The 18881-nt window shown below is 36.7% G+C and overlaps 1 protein-coding gene across 1 annotated transcript in view; it reads right to left on the minus strand.

The window, feature by feature from the left end:
- Nucleotides 1-9731, minus strand: part of LOC100732286 (vomeronasal type-2 receptor 116-like) — a gene marked incomplete at its 3' end in the record, with an annotated part of 33848 nt that extends 24117 nt beyond the window's left edge. The window contains exon 1 of the mRNA XM_063229123.1: nucleotides 9563-9731. Within this exon, the coding sequence (XP_063085193.1) occupies nucleotides 9563-9731 (169 nt within the window). The remainder of the gene's footprint in view (nucleotides 1-9562) is intronic.
- Between the last annotated feature and the right edge of the window lie 9150 nt (nucleotides 9732-18881).

An 18881-nucleotide genomic window follows, 5' to 3' on the forward strand; every position in this document is an offset into this window, starting at 1 on the left:
ATGGGGAATCATGATTATCACATATTTTTATATATTTGAATCATTACTTACATTAGGGAAACTATTCGGTATTCATACATGCGAGATTGATTTATTTCACTTATGAGTATGGTATCAAGCTGCGCCCATTTATTGATAAATATCTCAATGCAATCCTTCTTTATAGCTGAATAATACTCCATTGTATAGAAATACCACAACTTTTTTATCCATTCCTCAGTTGATGGACACTTGGGTTGTTTCCAAGATCTGGCGATTACAAATTGTGCTGCTATAAACATAGGTGCACATATATCCCTGTGGTATGATGCTTTCAGTTCTTCTGGGAATATGCCTAGAAGTGGAATAGCTGGAATAAATGGGATTTCCAATCCCAACTTTTTGAGAAACCTCCAGACAGATCTCCACAAAGGCTGTACCAGTCTACACTCCCACCAGCAGTGCAGGAGAGTTCCTTTTTCCCCACAGCCTCTCCAGCATTTGTTGTTGTTGGTTTTCTTGATCCTGGCCATTCTTTCAGGAGTGAGATGGTATCTCAGTGTGGTTTTAATTTGCATTTCTCTAATGGCCAATGATGATGAGCATTTTTTCATGTATTTATTTGCCATTTGCATTTCTTCATCTGAGAATTGCGTATTCATCTCAGATGCCCATTTTTGGATTGGATCTTTGAATTTTGAAGGTCTGAGTTTTTTTAATTCTTTATATGTTTTAGACAAGAGGCCCTTGTCTGAGAGAGAGTTCACTAAAATCTTTTCCCAGTTTGTGGGTTTTCTTTTCACTATGCTGGAGATTTCTTTTGACATGCAAAAACTTTTTAATAAGAAGAGGTCCCAGTTATTGATTCTGGGAAGTATTTCCCGTGCAGTTTGAGTCCTATTCATGAATTCTCTACCTACTCCTATGCCTCCAAGGTTTCTACCCAATTTGTCTTCCAATAGATTTAGCGTTTCTGTTTTAATATTCAGATCTTTGACCCATTTAGATTTTAATTTAGTACATGGTGATAGACATGGGTCTAGCTTTAGTTTTCGGCAAATGGAGAGCCAGTTTTTCCAGCACCATTTATTAAAGAGACTGTCGTTCTTCCAGTGAACCTGCTTGGCTCCTTTATCGAAGATAAGGTGGTTGAGTGTGTTTGTAGTTGTGGTTGTATCTTCTAATCTATTCCATTGATCTTCAGCTCTGTTTTGATTCCAATACCATGTTGATTTTACTACTGTTGCTTTGTAGTATAATTTCAAGTCAGGGATTGTGATGCCTCCTGCTTTGTCTTTGCTGCTTAGAATTGCTTTTGCGATTCTAGGTCTCTTCTGGTTCCAGATGAAATTTAGGAGTGATTTCTCTAGATCTATAAGGTATGTTGATGGTATTTCTATTGGGATTGCATTGAATCTGTATAAGAGTTTTGGGAGAATGGCCATCTTCACAATGTTTGTTCTTCCTATCCATGAGCAAGGGATGTCTTTCCATTTTCTGAGATCATCTTCAATTTCCTTTTTCAGTGTAATATAGTTTTCACTGTATAAGTCTTTCACTTCTTTTGTAAGAGTAATTCCTAAATATTTCATTTTTTTGCTTGCTAATGTGAATAGACCAGTTTCCCTTATTTCCCTCTCTGTGGTTTTGTTGTTTGTGTATAGGAATGCTATTGATTTCTGAGTATTGATTTTGTATCCAGCCACATTACTGAATTTATTTATTGTATCTAAGAGTCTTTCAATGGAGCTTAGGGGGTCTTCTATGTAGAGTATCATGTCATCTGCAAACAATGACAACTTAACTTCTTCTTTTCCTATCTTTACCCCTTTTATTTCTCTTTCTTGCCTAATTGCTCTGGCTAGTACTTCCAGTACTATATTAAATAGGAGTGGTGATAAAGGACATCCTTGTCTTGTGCCTGATTTTAAAGTAAAGGCTTTCAATTTTTGGCCATTTAGTATGATGCTGGCTGTTGGTTTGTCATAAATGGCCTTTATTATATTGAGGTAAAGACCATCTATTCCAATTTTCTGTAGAGTTTTTATCATGAATAAATGTTGGACCTTATCGAAGGCTTTTTCTGCATCTATAGAAATGATCATGTGATTCTTATTTTTGGCTTTATTGATATGGTGAATTACATTTATTGATTTGCGTATGTTGAACCATCCTTGCATTCCTGGGATGAATCCCACTTGGTCGTGGTGTATAATCTTCTTGATGATTTGCTGGATCCTATTTGCCAATATTTTATTGAGGATTTTTGCATCTGTGTTCATTAGGGAGATCGGTCTATAGTTCTCTTTTTTAGTTGGGTCTTTCTCAGGTTTTGGTACTAGAGTGATATTTGCTTCCAGGAATGACTTAGGCAGGATTGCTTCCCTTTCAATTTCATTGAATAGTTTGAGGAGTGTCGGCATTAGGTCTTCTTTGTATTTCTTGTAGCATTCTGCAGTGAATCCATCTGGGCCTGGGCTCTTCTTGGTGGGTAAGGACTTAATTACATTTTCAATTTCAGTAACCGAGATTGGGTTATTCAACAGTTTTACATCCTCTTGATCTAGCTTTGGCACTTCATATGCTTCTAAGAAACTGTCTATTTCTTCTGTGTTATCAAACTTTTGAGAGTAGAGGTTTTCAAAATAGGTGTTGATGATCTTCTGTATTTCTATTGGGTCTGTAGTGACTTCTCCTTTTTCATTTCTTATTGCATGAATTTGAGCTTTTTCTTCCCTTTTTTTAATAAGGTTGGCTAGGGGCTTATCGATTTTATTTATTCTTTCAAAGAACCAACTCTTTGATTTGTTGATCCTTTGGATTGTTTTCTTAGTCTCTATTGCATTGATTTCTGCTCTGATTTTTATAATTTCCTCTCTTCTTTTGGCTTTGGGCTTGACTTGCTCTTCCTTTTCTAGCTGTTTGAGGTGTAGCATCAAGTTATTTATTTGTATTCGTTCTGTTTTCCTGATGTGGGAACTCAGTGCAATAAATTTTCCTCTCAGAACGGCTTTCATTGTATCCCACAGATTCCGGTAAGTTGTATCTGCATTTTCATTTTCTTTTAGGTATTGTTTGATTTCTTCTTTAATTTCTTCTGTGACCCACTGATTACTCAAGAGTGTGTTATTCAGTTTCCATGTGTTTGTGGGATTTTTGCGGTATCTTTTATCATTAATTTCTAATTTCAGAGCGCTGTGATCCGATAACATGCAAGGGATGATTTCAGCTCTTTTGCACTTGTTTAAATATGTTTTATGAGCTAATATATGGTCTATTTTAGAAAATGATCCATGTACTGCTGAGAAGAATGTGTATTCTGATGTTGTTGGGTGGAACATTCTGTATATGTCTATCAAACCCATTTGTTCACAGGTATGATTCAGTTCTGTTATTTCTTTACTCATTTTCTGTCTGGTCGATCTGTCCCTTGGTGTCAATGGCGTATTAAGGTCTCCCGTTACAATTGTGTTACTGATAATTTGAGTTTTCATTTCTGTTAATAATTGTTTTATATAACTGGGCGCTCTGGAGTTTGGTGCGTATATATTTAAGATAGTTATCTCTTCCTCTTGGAGTTTTCCCCTTACGAGTATGTAGTGACCTTCTTTGTCCTTTATGGTCATTGTTGGTTTAAAGTTCACGTTGTCTGCAAACAGAATGGCTACTCCTGCCTTTTTTTGGATTCCTGCTGCATGAAGAATTGTTTTCCATCCTTTGACTTTCAGTCTGTGAGTATCCTTCTGGGTTAGATGGGTTTCCTGTAAACAGCATATGGTTGGATTTTGTTTCTTGATCCATTCTGCTAGTCTGTTTCTTTTGATTGGTGCATTGAGACCATTTACATTAATGGTTATTACTGTTAAATGTTGTTTAATTGTAGGATTCTTATCTCTCTGCTGTTGCATCTTTATCTTTCTGTTCTGTTTAATTATTTGCTTTGCTTAGTGGTTTTTTCCTTTGTGTATCTAAACTGTCTTTCAATATTTTTTGCAGGGTTGGTTTGGTGTTCATGAAGTTCTTCAGCTGTTCTTTGTCATGGAAGTTTCGTATTTCACCATCTATTTTAAATGATAGTGTTGCAGGATATATCAGTCTAGGTTGGAAATCATTTTGCTTTAGGATCTGGAATACTTCACTCCATGCTCTTCTTGACTTTATTGTTTGTGCTGAGAAGTCTGCTGTGATTCTGATAGGTTTTCCTTTATAAGTGATCTGTCTTTTCTCTCTGACAGCTTTTAATAATCTATTCTTGTGTTGGATTTCTGGGATGGTGATTATTATATGTCTGGGTGTAGTTTTATTTTGGTTATGACTATTTGGAGTTCTATATGCTTCACTGATCCTGATGTCAGTTTCTGATCTCATGCTTGGGAAGTTTTCAGCTATTGCTTCTCTAAATATCCTCTTGATATCCTTTATGTTGTCTCCTTCTTTTTCATTAATCCCTATCATTCTTATGTTATTCTTCTTTGCATCATCTTGCAGTTGTTGAATTGTTATTTCCTGATTCCTTGTTATTTTTAAAAGATCTTTCCTTTCCTGTTCACTTGCTGCAATCCTGTCTTCAAGGTCTGAAATTCTGTCTTCACTTTCATTAAGGCGGTTTTTACAACTTTCAGTGGAGTTTTTTATTTCCTGTATATCTCTGTGCATCTGCATTATGTATTCTGTTTGTTTCTTATATTGCTCGTCTAGGGATTCTATCTTTTTGTTTAATTCCTCCAATTTTTTATCTGTGTTTTCTTTAGATATATTTAGAATCTCTTTCATTTCTTTTATCATTTCTTCTTTTATCTGAGAAATTATTTCGATTTTGAATTTCTTTAAAGCTTCCTGGAGTTGCTTGTCAACTTCAGTAGCTATTGTGTCTAATATATGAGGAGGATGGGATATATTTTCTTCTAAATACACTTCTCCTAGGGTTTCCTGAGTTGGGCTGGAGGTTTGGGGTTGTAATTTGGTCTTTCGTTTTGTCATTTTCCTATATTTCTGTGTTTCAAGTGTTATTTGAAAGCCTCCTCAGGATCTGTTGAAAATCCCCTTCTATGTTTGCAGCTACTGAGACTCTGGCACCCCTCTACCCCAGGCCATTGGGCCTGCAGAACCAATGGCCCTTCTCTGCTTGATCAGAACTCCGCGGTTCCAGACAAGCTGGGCCTCAGGGACACTGTGCACCCACCTGCCCCTTGGTAGATCCACAGCTCTTGGATCGCAGCCGGGTTAGGGTACTCACCACAGACCGCAGTGCCTCAGGAGCCTGTGATCCCTCCCTGCTGGCAGAGATATCCACAAACCTCCAGACAAAGGAAGGGCCTCCTGCGGGCACTCCGGATCTACCCCGCTCCTCCTCTGCACGCAGATGGCTATGCGCGGCTGGGCTCAGGCCGAGGTGCCTCAGGAACCCGGGACCCCTCCTCCTCCAGACAAAGGAAGGGGCCTCTGCAGGCGGCTCCGGGTCCGCGCAGCTCCTCCTCCGCACACCGACGGCCAGGCGCGGCTGGGTACGGGCCGAGGTGCCCCAGGAACCCGGGACCCCTCCTCCTCCAGACAAAGGACGGGGCCTCTGCAGGCGGCTCCGGGTCCGCGCAGCTCCTCCTCCGCACACCGACGGCCAGGCGCTGCTGGGTACGGGCCGAGGTGCCCCAGGAACCCGGGACCCCTCCTCCTCCAGACAAAGGACGGGGCCTCTGCAGGCGGCTCCGGGTCCGCGCAGCTCCTCCTCCGCTCACCGAAGGCCAGGCGCGGCTGGGTACGGGCCGAGGTGCCCCAGGAACCCGGGACCCCTCCTCCTCCAGACAAAGGACGGGGCCTCTGCAGGCGGCTCCGGGTCCGCGCAGCTCCTCCTCCGCTCACCGACGGCCAGGCGCTGCTGGGTACGGGCCGAGGTGCCCCAGGAACCCGGGACCCCTCCTCCTCCAGACAAAGGACGGGGCCTCTGCAGGCGGCTCCGGGTCCGCGCAGCTCCTCCTCCCGGAAAAAGCTTTTTTTTGATGTCTCGGTTGAATAAACGGAGCTGGATCCTGTCTGTGGAATCAGCCTTCGGCAATGAGAATCAAATTCTGTGTAAGGCACTGAGAAATCCCAAAATCATTAGATGTCTTTACAAAGTAGAACGTTTGCCAAACCAGCTTGCTAGACAGCAGCACATCTAAACAGACAGTGGTGGATCAGCAACATAGCCATGGAGGCCACATATCACCCTAGGTCACGTTATGATCAGATCATTGCTGGCTCTCTCTTTTCAGTGCTTCATGTCACCTCCTGAAGGATCTCTGGGGATCTCTCAGGCCTTGGGCTCTGCACCTGCCACCCCACAATTTGGTGAAATAACACTTAAAAATATGTTTATGGATCCTTCTTGGGCTTTATTATCTCATCTTGGTCCACCAAGATTTCCACACTGCCTCCTGAGATAGTGCCTGGGTATTTTTGTGTATGCAGCCTGTAAGAGCATGTTTTGAGGAATGTGGCATACTTTGATAGAGGGTTTTGATATTGGGAAAACATCTAGTGGCCAAATTCTATATGACATCTTAAGAAGAAAGTGCACAACTGAACACTGATGACCAGTTGTGCAGCCCCCCAGATCCACCTTAAGTGATTAAGTTTAGTCTCTGTCTCCTGCCTGCATTGCACTCCTGGAAGAAATGGACCTCAGGATTTACAGCACAATAAGCCGCTTGACACAGAAAACCAGCTTCCCTGACACATCACAGAGTTTCAGTGGTTATCTCTGAGCCTGATAGTTTATACTCTGCCCACTTTGAATTCTCACACCATTAAATTGTTTACTGAGCCATATCTACTTTACTTGTCATCCAGAAATTAGGTCCTGTTTTCTTAATTAATTAATTAATTTATTTATATTGGAAACAGAAGTCAAACTCCCAGCCTTGCCCTTGCCAGGCAATCACTGAGCCACTGAGTTCTATCCTTCGCTGCTTTCTTATTCTTGTGTTTCACTACTCTTCATATAAACTTTTCTGATAGATTTTCCTGTCTGCCTATTTATAGTTTATTGTTGAGAAGGAGAAATTGGATATATTTATACAGTTCAACTAAATATTTTGTGGTTTGTGTATATTGTGAAATTGTTATATCAAAGCATACAAATCTTATATCAGTTTGTGGTGAAAAGAAACAAAATGCAACGTTTTGTTGTCCTCTATATGAAGAATGATGTATGATAAAACTGCTAAATTATTCCTTTTTTCCTGAATAAAGCTGTTTCCTTTCTCCAAAATCTTTCCAAATACTTTCATTTCCCATTTTACTTTCTCTGTGAGTTTGGTTTTTTAATCTTGGCGTTACAGAGATCTATAGTGTTTTTCTTTCCATGCCTCCCTTATTTCATCCAACATACACTACTTTTATCCATGTTGCTGAACATGACAGAATTGGTCTCTTCTAAAAAGACTGTCGTGTTTTAGTATAAATATATACACTTTGTTTTGCACTCACTTGTGAGTAGATGCTCTGTTTCGTTTCATGTGTTGGCTGCTTGAGTAATTCTGCAAAGGAAATGACAGAGCAAATATGTCCTTAAATTCATTTGTATTCTCTGCTCATACACTCAGTAGTGGGATTACTAAATTAAAAATATCTGTAGTTTAGACTTTTGGAGGAGCCTCTAAACTATTGAATTGTCTGCTAGTTTATATTCATTGACCTTAATATTACAAAACCAAAGTCATTTTGTTTGAAGGGCATGGATAAAATGGAATGCAATGTGCTTAAATCAAATAAACCAGTCTCAACATGTTAAAAATGGCATGCTTCCTCTCAAGCTATAAACACAAGATAAAATAAGTAAAAATGAATACAAACACCAAGGAACAGGAACTAAATGGCAGACTTCTTGATGGAAAGGGGAATATGGAGAAGAAGGAAATGGAAAAGAGGCAAAAGAGTATTTGGGGGAGAATGAGAGAGGAGGTAATGAGGAAGAAAATAACTAAATTACCTTATACAAGGTTAGTAAAAGACTATCACCACGTTCTTTTTTCTGTCCTAATAACGTGCGCTAATAAATGCTTGCAATGTAGTAAATTTGCTTGATATACAGTGACAAGGGGACACTTGTACAATGCATTTTATTACCATTTTCTTTTGTTGGTTTGTAGAAACTTTGGCCTCCAAAATTTGTCATACTTATAATCCCAAAGCACTGACATGATTTAATATTGTCTCCCCACATATGGACATTCCCACACAATTTGTCAAGAAATATATACAAACAATAGAAAGATAAACATGGTCAACTATGCAAAAAGAATTTCTGATCATTTCCTAATAAAAGTCAAATATTGATCTGTCTTATTAATCTGGAAATACATACATCACATTTCATCTTCTCAAAATGTGCAAAATTATAACCAGTGCTTCCTTGTTCCTCTTAGACCCCTCATTCACTGTGTAGTCAGAGCTGTGGTCCAGGATTCAGAAAAATTCCTCAAGAAGGAAGGCCTGTCCACTGCTTTATCTGTATTTTCTGCCCAAAGGGACACATTTTCAATCAGACAGGTATCAAATGTAGAATGACACTGTGATAACTGTTCCCTCTAATAACTTCCCAGTAATGGGAAGTTAGGCATATTTCCAATGGGATCAGAGTGGAGCACTGTTTCCCACTCGTCTATTAATTCATCCCTTCAATGTACTCATTTTATAGTCACAGTCAACAGGTACATACTTTTCTCTGGTGCTGCTGATTCTATGATGCTCAAATGAAGCACTGATTGCCGTGGTCATCCTAGTTTATATCTAATGGTGAGTGAGACAGTGTCAATCTGTAATCTTACAGTGAACCTGGACTAAGGTAACCTGTGAAACAAAACGTGTGTAATTCTCAAAGCTTCCTGTGAATGCTTTGATGTTTCAAATCCAGTACTTTTTCATAACAAATTTCAAATACAAAGTTTTTGCTATTTTCATATATTTTTGCAACATGTAATGATAATATTCATTTTAGGAACTGCATACTCACAAAAATTGTTAAAATAGAAAAATGGCTATAGAATTTTTGCATTATATTGTATCTGATGTCATGAATTGTGATACATTATTATGTATTCTTCTATAGTGTAAAGACAGTCAGTTAGGTCAAATGATATATATAGTGCAAAATTTACTTTCAGTTTTACATTTTCAAGATTATACATTTTAAAAATTGGAGATATTTAAAAATACACTGTTCTTCAGTAATGGGATTAAAATACAAATTACTACCAAAAATGTTATAAGCCTGTAAAACAATTGCATTCAAAATGAAAATATTTTCATTTTCAAATGACATTAGGACTCGTGGTCAGTGTGGCTATTTCCTCTGTCTTGGCCCAGATCATTCCTGTGGTTCTAGCCTTTAAAAACACTGCTCCAGGCAGAAGGAAGGCAGTTGTTGGTATCAGGAGAACCAAACTACATTAACCCCATTTGCTATCTGATCCAACTCACTCTCTGTGGCACCTGGATAGGGACAAATCTACCCTATAGTGACACAGATGCCCACTCTGAACATGACCACATCATCATTGTGTGTATCGAGGGCTCACTCACTACCTTCTATTGTGTCCTGGCATACCTGTGCTCCCTAGTCCTGCTTTCCTGGCCAGGAACCTGCCTGACATCTTCAATGAAGCCAAGTTCCTAACTTTCAGCATGTTGGTTTTCTGTAGTGTGTGGGTCACCTTCCTCCCCATGTACCACAGCAGGAAAGGGAAGGTGATGGTGGCCATGGAGGTCTTCTCCATCTTGGCTTCCAGTGTGGAGCTGCATATTTGTTTCTAAGTGCTATGCTATTCTCAAAAGATAAAAGAATAACTCTTTGACAGGTTTGAAGAAGAGGAGAAAGTTTAGGGGAAACAGACATTCTAAATATACCAACCACATTTAGTCCCTACCATATATTTTAACATTTCAGATTCAAACACCATCTCCATTATTCATTCCAAAAGTTTCAACGAAAATATTTTTTATCTTAAAATACAACCTCGTTTTTAGTATAATCATTTCACCTAGCATAACAAATTGTACTGCCTAAAATTACAAACCATGGTGCTAATACAAATCAATGGGTGTTTTTCAAGATGTTATCCCTGAATTGATTTCCATATTTTTTACTTATACATATTCTCAATATCTGTACTCTGCTAAGTTGCTTAAATCATATTTTGTTTTCTGCTCTTGTATCTCTTTTATCTCTAGGGTGAATGTCAGATTTGTTACTTTGGTGTTGATTTAAAGAAGGAAAGAAGAAGAAAAATACGAAAAGGTAGAATAATACAGAATTTTAAAAATATAAATCGCTAGTTGATACAATACATGCTGTCATTTTAGAAATAGTTGTTCAAGTTACAAAATGAGATCATAAAAACTGGATAGACACTCAAACATTGACAGTACAAACCATTCTGTTCAATAATCCAATGAAGATTTAGTGATATGGTCATCTAACTTAAACACTTATACATACAGTTATATCCTTTATAACACTTCCCATCCCTTTCATTTTTACAATATCAATTATACATTTTTGATCTTATTACTCTTTCAGTTTTTATTTTTTTTCACTACGCAATGAGTCTTGTTTATTTCACTGATGAGGATAGTTTCAATTTGCCTCCATTTATCTACAAAGGGCTCAAGATCATCCTTTTTTAGAGTTGAGTAATAATCTGTTTTATAAAAATACCATATTTTTACATCCACTCTGCAGTTGATGTGCATTTTGGATGTTTAGAAGATTTAGCTATTATCAATTGTGCTCCTGTAAACATGGGTGTATATACATTATTGTGACATGACCTTTTCAATTTTTCTGGAATAATATCCAGTAGGAGAATAGCTAGATTGAATGGAACTTCCAATCCTAGTTTATTGGGGATTCTCCATGCTGATTTTCACAGTTGCTGCGCCAGTCTACATTCCCACCAACAGTGGTAAAGTGTTCCTTTTTCCTCAAAGCCTCTGCATCATTTTCATCAATAGATTTCTTGATGACAACCATTTTTCTGGGGTAAAATGATACCTCAGTGTTGTTTTAACTTGCATTTCTCAAATGATCAGTGATGGTGAGCATTTTATCCTGTATTTATTTTCCATTTGTAAATCTTCATCAGAGAAAAGTGTTTTCAGGTCAGATGTCCAGTTTTGGAGAGGATCTTTGAATTTGGGGGCTTGGCATTTTTCAACACTTTATATGTTCTGGACATAAGTCCTTTGTCTGAGGGATTGTGTGCTAAAATTCTTCCCCATTCGGTGCATTTTCCTTTCATTTTGTTGGTGAATTCTTTGAAGTATCAAAACTTTTTAGTAATATGAGATCCCAGTTGTTGACTCTTTGAAGTGTTTCTAATGCAGCTTGCGTTTTGTTCATGAATTCTCTGCCTACCGCTATGTCTCTAAGATTTTTATCTACCTTGTCTTCCAACAGATTTAGTATTAAAAATCTAAATTTTTAATATTTAGGACCTTGATCCATTTTCACTTCAGTTTAGTGCATGAGTTTCAGTTTAGTTTAGTTTAGTTAGTTTAAACTAGTCTCAGTATAGTTTTAGGCTTCACCATGTAAAGAGCCAATATCTCCAACACCATTTGTTAAAGAGTCTTTTTTCTAGTAAACGTGTTTGGTCCCTTTGTCAAATACAAGGTGGCTTAGTATCTTTGTCCTAGTGTTTGCATCTTCTAATCTGTTCCATTGATCCTCCGGTCTATTTCTTTGCTGGTACCATGTTGATTTTATCATTGTAGCTTTGTAGTATAGTTTCAGGTCAGGAATTGAGATCCCCCCTGCTTTGCCGTTGTTGACCAGAATTGCCTTTGCTATTCTACATCTCTTCTGTTTCAAAATGAATTTTAGACATATTTTCTGTAGATCTTTAAGGTATTTTAATGGTATCTTGATTCAGATTGCATTAAATCTGTATGACCATTTTGGGAGTATGGCCATTTTCACAGTGTTGGTTCTCCCTGCCCAAGAGCAAGAGATAGCCTTCCATTTTCTTGTATCCTCTACAATCTCCTTTTCTTAGAGTAGAATAATTTTCAGCATATAGATCTTTTACACTCTTGGTTAGGTCGATTACTAATATTTCATTTTTTAGATACTATTGTGAAAGGTGATATTTCAATAATTTCCCTCTCTGAGTTTTTTGTGTGTGTACAGAAATGCTATTGAATTTTGAGTGTTGACTTTATATCCAGCTACACTGCTGAATTATTTATTACCTCTAGTTGTCTTTTAATGGAGTTTTTTGAGTCTTCTGTGTAAAGTATCATGTCATCTGCACATAATAATTATTTAGCCTCTTCTTATCTTTATTCCTTTTATTTCTTTCTCTTGTCTTATTTTTCTGGTTACTATTTCCAGAACTATATTAAATGGGAATGGTGTTAGTGTACATCCTTATCTTGTTCCTGATTCTAGAATGAAGACTTTAATTTAGTGTGATGTTGGATGTTGGTTTGTCATAATGGCCTTTATGAAATTGAGGTAGATACCATCTATTCTGAGTTTCTGTAGGGTTTTTATCATGAACAGGTGTTAGAGTTTATCAAAAGCTTTTTCAATGCCTATTGAAATAATCATGTGGTTTTTATATTTTTGGCTCTTTTGATATGGTGTACTAGCTTATTGATTTGCATATGTATACACATCTCTGCATTCCTGGAATAAATCCCACGTAGTCTAGATGTATAATCTTCTTGATGATTTTTTGGATTCTATTTGTCAATACTTAATTGGGAATCTTCACATCAGTGTTCATTAGATTGGCCTATAGTATTCTTTTTTGGTTTGGTCTTTCTCTGATTTTGGTATCGCTTGCCTCCAGCAATGAGTTAGATAGGATGGCATCTCTTGGGATTTCATTGAAGCGTTTAAAAATTATTGGTGTCAAATCTTCTCTAAATTTGTCATAGAATTGTAAATCAATCAGAACATGAATTCTCTTTGTTGATAAGCTTTTAGTCATATTTTCAATTTTGGTAGTTGATATTGAGTTATTCAAATTTGTTATATCTTCTTGATTGAGCTTTGGTAGTTCATATGTTTCTAAAAATCTGTCCATTTCCTCTGTGTTTTCCACCCTATATGAGTAGAGGTTTTCAAGGTAGATGTTCATAATCTTTTGAATTTCCATGGGATCTGTAGTAATCTCCATTTTTAAGTCCTTATTGTGTGAATTTGAGTTTTTACTTTCTTTTTTTAATAAGGTTGGCTGGAAGTTTATTGATTTTGTTTATTCTCTCAAAAACAGCTTTTTGATTTGTTAATTCTTTGTATTTTTTTAGTTTCCACTGCATTGATTTCTTGTCTAATCTTTACAATTTCTTCTAGGATATTTAGGTTTGACTTGCTCTTCCTTTTCTAGAAGCTTGAGACGTAACATCAGGTTGATTATTTGTGCTCATTATGTTTTCTTGATGTGACAATTTGTTGCTATATATTTCCCTTTTATGACTTCTTTCTTTGCACCTGACAGGTTACCATATAGTATATCTGCATTTTCACTGAATGAATGTATTGTTTTATTTCTTGTTTAATTTCCCCTGTAACCCTCTGGTTGTTCAAAATGTTGTCGTTTAATTTACATATATTTATGCATGTTTTGCAATTTCTCTTGCAATTAATTTCAAATTTCAGTGTGCTATGGTAAGATATTATGCACTCCCTTTTCATTTACTTGAGAATGTTTATGGGTTAATATATGGTCTATATTGGAGAATGTCTCATGTGGAGAGACATCATAATAATTCAATATATTATGATGTGATTAGGTGGAAGACTCTGTAAACATCCACTAAGTCCATCTGCTCACAGGTATGATTCAGTTCTGTTATTTCTTTGCTGAGTTTTTGGCTAGTTGATTAATCTGTCTGTGACAGTGCGGTGTTAATATCCCCTATTACAATTGTGTTCTTTTGTATGTGGTTTTTCATGTCCATTAGTATTTGTCTTATACAGTTGAGTGCTCCTGTATTTGGTCCATATATATTTATAATTGTTAGTTCTTCATCTTAAAGTTTTCCACTAACAAGTATGTAGTGACCTTCTTATCTCTTCTAAAAAGTTTAGATTTGAAATTAACTTTGTTTTCAAACAGAATAGTTACCCCTGCTTTTTTCTGGGTTTCTGTTACATGGGATACTATTTTCCATCCTTTGACTTTTAAGCTATGATTTTTCTTTTGAGTCAGATGTGTTTCTTGTACACACTATAGAGTCAGATCCTGTTTCTTGATACATTATATCAATCTTTTTCTTTTAATAGGTGAATTGAGGTCATTTACATTTATGGATACAATTGATATGTATTGGCTTAACTTTGTCATGTTATGTTCTGGTTGTCTGTTTTCTGATTTTTCCCCTTGTTTAATTTCTTGCCCTTCCTGGTGGTTTCTTTCTATTTTTGTTCTAGAGACTGTGATCATTTTTATCTCTATGTAGTATGTCTTTCAATACTGTTTCTAGGGTTGCTTTGGTGGACATGAATTTCTTCAGTTGTTCTTAGTAATGGAAGTATCTTAATTTCCATTAAACTTGAAAGAGTTTTTCTGGGTACATCATTCTGAGATAAAAGTTGTTTTCTTTTAGGCCTTGAAATGTTTCACTCCAAGCTTGTCTGCACTTGAAGATTTGTATTGAAAAGACTCCTGTAATCCTTGTGGTCTTTCCTTGATAGGTGAGATGTGTCTTTTCTCTAACAGCTTTTTTTTATTTTATTTAAAAGGAAAAAGAGAAAAACACAAAACAAAACAAAGCAGTGTAAGGGTACACGTAATACAGAACTACAAAAAAAACAGTAAGAAATCACCTGTTAATAGATTACATATTATCATCTTGAAAATAGTTGCTCAAATCACAGTATCAAAGAATACAAAGTGGATATTCAGAGAGACTGCAAACAGCTGTGTTCAGTGATCCAAAAACATTAATATAGTCAGCTATTTAACACCCCTAAACATACTTGCTGTTGTATCCTCTCTAACAGCTTTTAATATTCAGTTTTTATGCTGTATGTTGGGGAACTTAATTATTATATGGCTCAGTGTAATCTTACATTGATTGTGATTGCTTGGCTTTCCATGTGCCTCACTTATGTGTATATTAGATTTTTTCCCTATGTGTGGGAAATTTTCTGCTTTTCTGTGAATAGCTTACAATCTCATTTGTGTTGACTTCTATGTCTTCATTGATGCCTATGAGTCTTATATTATTTCTCTTGGCATCATCTTGAAGCTGCTGGATAGTTTTTTCATGCTGCTTTGTTGTTTTCCATAGTTCTACCCTTTCATGATCACTCTCTGCCATCATGTCCTCAAGGTCCAAAATTCTATCCTCACCTTCATTTAAATTGTTTTTCCCAGATTTCAATAGAATTTTTGTTTTTTGGATATCTCCTTGAGTTTGTTTCATGGATTCTGCTTGTTTTCTATATTGTTCATTTAAGGTTTCAATCAATTTTATTATCTATTTCTTCTCTAGCTATGCTGAACATCTCATTTACTAAGGTTGTTATTTCTATCTTTAAGTTAGAAATTATTTATATTTTGATTTCCTCTATAGCCTCATCAACTTGTTTCTTTATTTTATGTGCTATCTTTTCAGAGGTTTCTGATATATGACTTTTAAAATTGACTATTTCACTGTCACCTTTTCTTGCTTTGATGGACTAGATATTTGACACTGCCTTTTGCTTTTTCATTTTGTCATTTTCAACTTTTGAGCTAATATTTGGTTTTTCAGTCTTAATAGTCACAACTGTCAGTTGTGTCTATCTTATGTTCCTACTTTGTGGTTAATGTTTTTCTTATTATTGAGTACTACAATGAAGAGGAGAGCCAGTTACCTGAATTTTTCTTCTGGGTCCTGTTGGGTGAGTCCTGTATTCTTCCTGTGCTGACTAACCCTGAGGTTTTCTTACACCTTAACTCAGCAATTATCATAATTATTACTATTATTATTATTATTATTATTTTGAAAGAAGAAAAGGAATCTCGTCATGGTCATATGAACCTGTAGTTGCAGGCTAGGCATCTGGGCCACACTCAGTCTCAGAATTCAAGACAAGAGGATCACAAGTTTAAGGACTGCTTGATCAACTTGGCACTCTGGAGCCATGGGAGTCAGGTTCGATGGACCCCAGCTCATATTGCAGTGCAGCATATCTAAGGATTGCAAAGAAGGCATAGCAGGAGTAGATTCTGAGAAACTAATCTTCTGGGTCTGATGGGCAACTCCTGTAATACGGGACTTTGAGTTTTCGTTTTTTTGTGTGTCACCTGTATGAGACAATGATTCTTAATTCTTCTGCAAACCTGATAAAAACAGCAATGCCATCGGAACATCACTTTCCTCACCTGGACATATGTATAATCATCAAGAACCTTGGGCCCTGTTTGCTGCGTGCATTGAGAGGGACCCTGGATTCTCATGGAACCTGTAGGTGTATGTGAGGGGTGAATGTGTGCACTGAGAGTGTGCTTATTGTGTGCATGACTTTGACATGTACTCATTGGGTTTTGTTACAATCAGATGGGTGGAGAAGCCTCCAGGCTCTCAGAAAACTAAGCATGCTGAGTTCTTGCAATTTATTACCTCTTCCCCACCTCAGTTCTCCCTCTTCCCAAGCCTCCACTCAGAAAGGATGCATAGAGAAGAAGAGGTTCATTAGTGAGTTCCTGACACAAAGGTGGCAGTGGAATCTGAGCTCCCTTAGTCCAATCATCACTCATTTACTAAATATTTCTGCTATCTTTGCATTGTTCCTGTCTGTGCTCAACTCTGCAGCTTGATAGAGGTTAGACTGCAGGAGCTCCTAATCTGAGAAGGGAGAGAATCACTGCATAGCATTGCACTGGACCTTCAAATCCAGTCAAGTAGACAGCAGATTAGCACTAAAGTCTGAACCCAGAGCCTCACGAAAGAGTGCTGAGCCCTCCTGTTCCCTGTGAGCCTGTGTCCTTTCCTGTCCACACTAAAGTACCTTTTCAGGAGCCATGATGTTTTCAATGATTCATGACATGGTGATTTTTCAGGTTATAGCCATGGACTTCACCTAGGAGGAGTGGGAATTGCTGGTCATTGTACCTGGATGTGATGTTGGAAAGCTGGTGGAACCCGACCTTTCTTGGTTAAGCTCGGTACTATACTGCAATTTCTTAAATGTGCCTCAGATGGCCTGTCATTCTTAAGTGTTTACTGACATAAAATCCATGGAACTTAAAACTCATTTTAGGGGGCAATTAGTCCAATTTCTATGTATCTGTCTATTCTGCATATCACATAGGCGCTCATAAAGTATGCGGGCTTATCTTGGTTCCTTTGTCTATTATGTTTTCAAGAGTCATCCATGTTTTGACAGATGTTTAAGTTTCCTTAATTTTAATGGCTAAGTATTATTCCCTTGTGAGTATATGCCAGTCTTTGTGTACTCTGCCATCAAATGATGTATTTTGGATTTCTTTTACTTTCATACTATCGTGAACATCTTGGTGTTGGTTTGTTGTAGATGACCTTTACCAGATTGATGTAAAGACATTCTATTCAACTTTTTTGGGGGTGTTTATTATGTATGGATAATCTATTGATATGGGCATGTGATTTTTATATTTGTTGACTTGTGTATATTGAACCATCCCTGCATCCCTTGGATGAATTTACTTGACCGTAGTCAACAATCTTGATGATTTGCTGAGTTCTTTTGCCAGGATCTTATTTAGAATGTTTACATCTATATTCATTAACAGATTGGTCTGAATTGCCTTTATTTAGTTGGGTCCTTCTCTGGCTTTGATATCTGCATAGTATTTACTTTTAGGAATTACTTTGGAAGTATTGTTTTCCTTCAATATCATTAAAAAGATTAAGAAATAGTAGTATTAGGTCTTGTCTAAATTTCTTTTAGAATTCAGCAATGAATCTATCAGGACCAGTTATTTTTCTTTGTTGGTAAGCTTTTAATTGTGCTTTCAATTTTTGACTGGTATTTAGTTATTTAGTGTACTTGCATCATTTGATTCAATTTTTACAATTCATATAATATATATATATATGAATCTATCTATTTCTTCTGTCATTTGCATCTTTTATGCCTAAATCTTATAATCTGAACTACTTATAAGATAAATGTATGCAATATTAATATATAATACATATAAAAATGATCAAACAATGAAAACACAAAATGTTCTTCTGGATGAACTTACAAGGATTAATAGTACAGTTATCTATCATATATATATATATGCATATATATATATACACCTATGTACATATGATCTCTTCCTTCCTTTCTCCCTTTTCTCCTTTCACCAATTCTAGTTGTTCTTTCCTTTTAAGCACTTTCTTGCACTTTCATTTTCACAATATCTATTGTACATTTTGGATCTTATTACATTTTCAAAGCTTTTTACACTAGGAGACAATATGATTTTTACACATAAGACATTGATTTATTTGACTTTTAATATGGCCTCAAGTTGCATAAATCTATCCATAAAAACCTCAAGTTCACCCTTCTTTAAGCTGAGTAATATTCCATGTGGTTAAAAAAAAATATGTTTTTTTATCCATTCTTTGATTGATGGGGATTTGGATTGTTTCCAAGATTTAGTTACTACAAGTTGTGCTTCTGTAAACACAGGTGCACATATCACTGTGATGTGATATTTCCAGTTCTTCAGGGAAAATGCACAGAGAGGAATATCTGGTTTGAAAGGGGCCTCCAATGAGAGATTTTGAGGCATCTCCACACTGATTTCCACAGTGGTTGTGCCAGTCTACAACCACCAACAGTACTCTCTACTGCCACCAGCAGTAGAGAAGTGTTCATTTTTCCCCACAGGCTTGCCAATATTTGATATTGGTTGATTTCTTGATGGCATTCATTCTTTCTGGAG

The sequence above is a fragment of the Cavia porcellus genome, unplaced genomic scaffold (genome assembly GCF_034190915.1).
Source record: "Cavia porcellus strain 051 isolate PalLab524CR breed Dunkin Hartley unplaced genomic scaffold, mCavPor4.1 scaffold_17, whole genome shotgun sequence".
Lineage (NCBI taxonomy): Eukaryota > Metazoa > Chordata > Mammalia > Rodentia > Caviidae > Cavia > Cavia porcellus.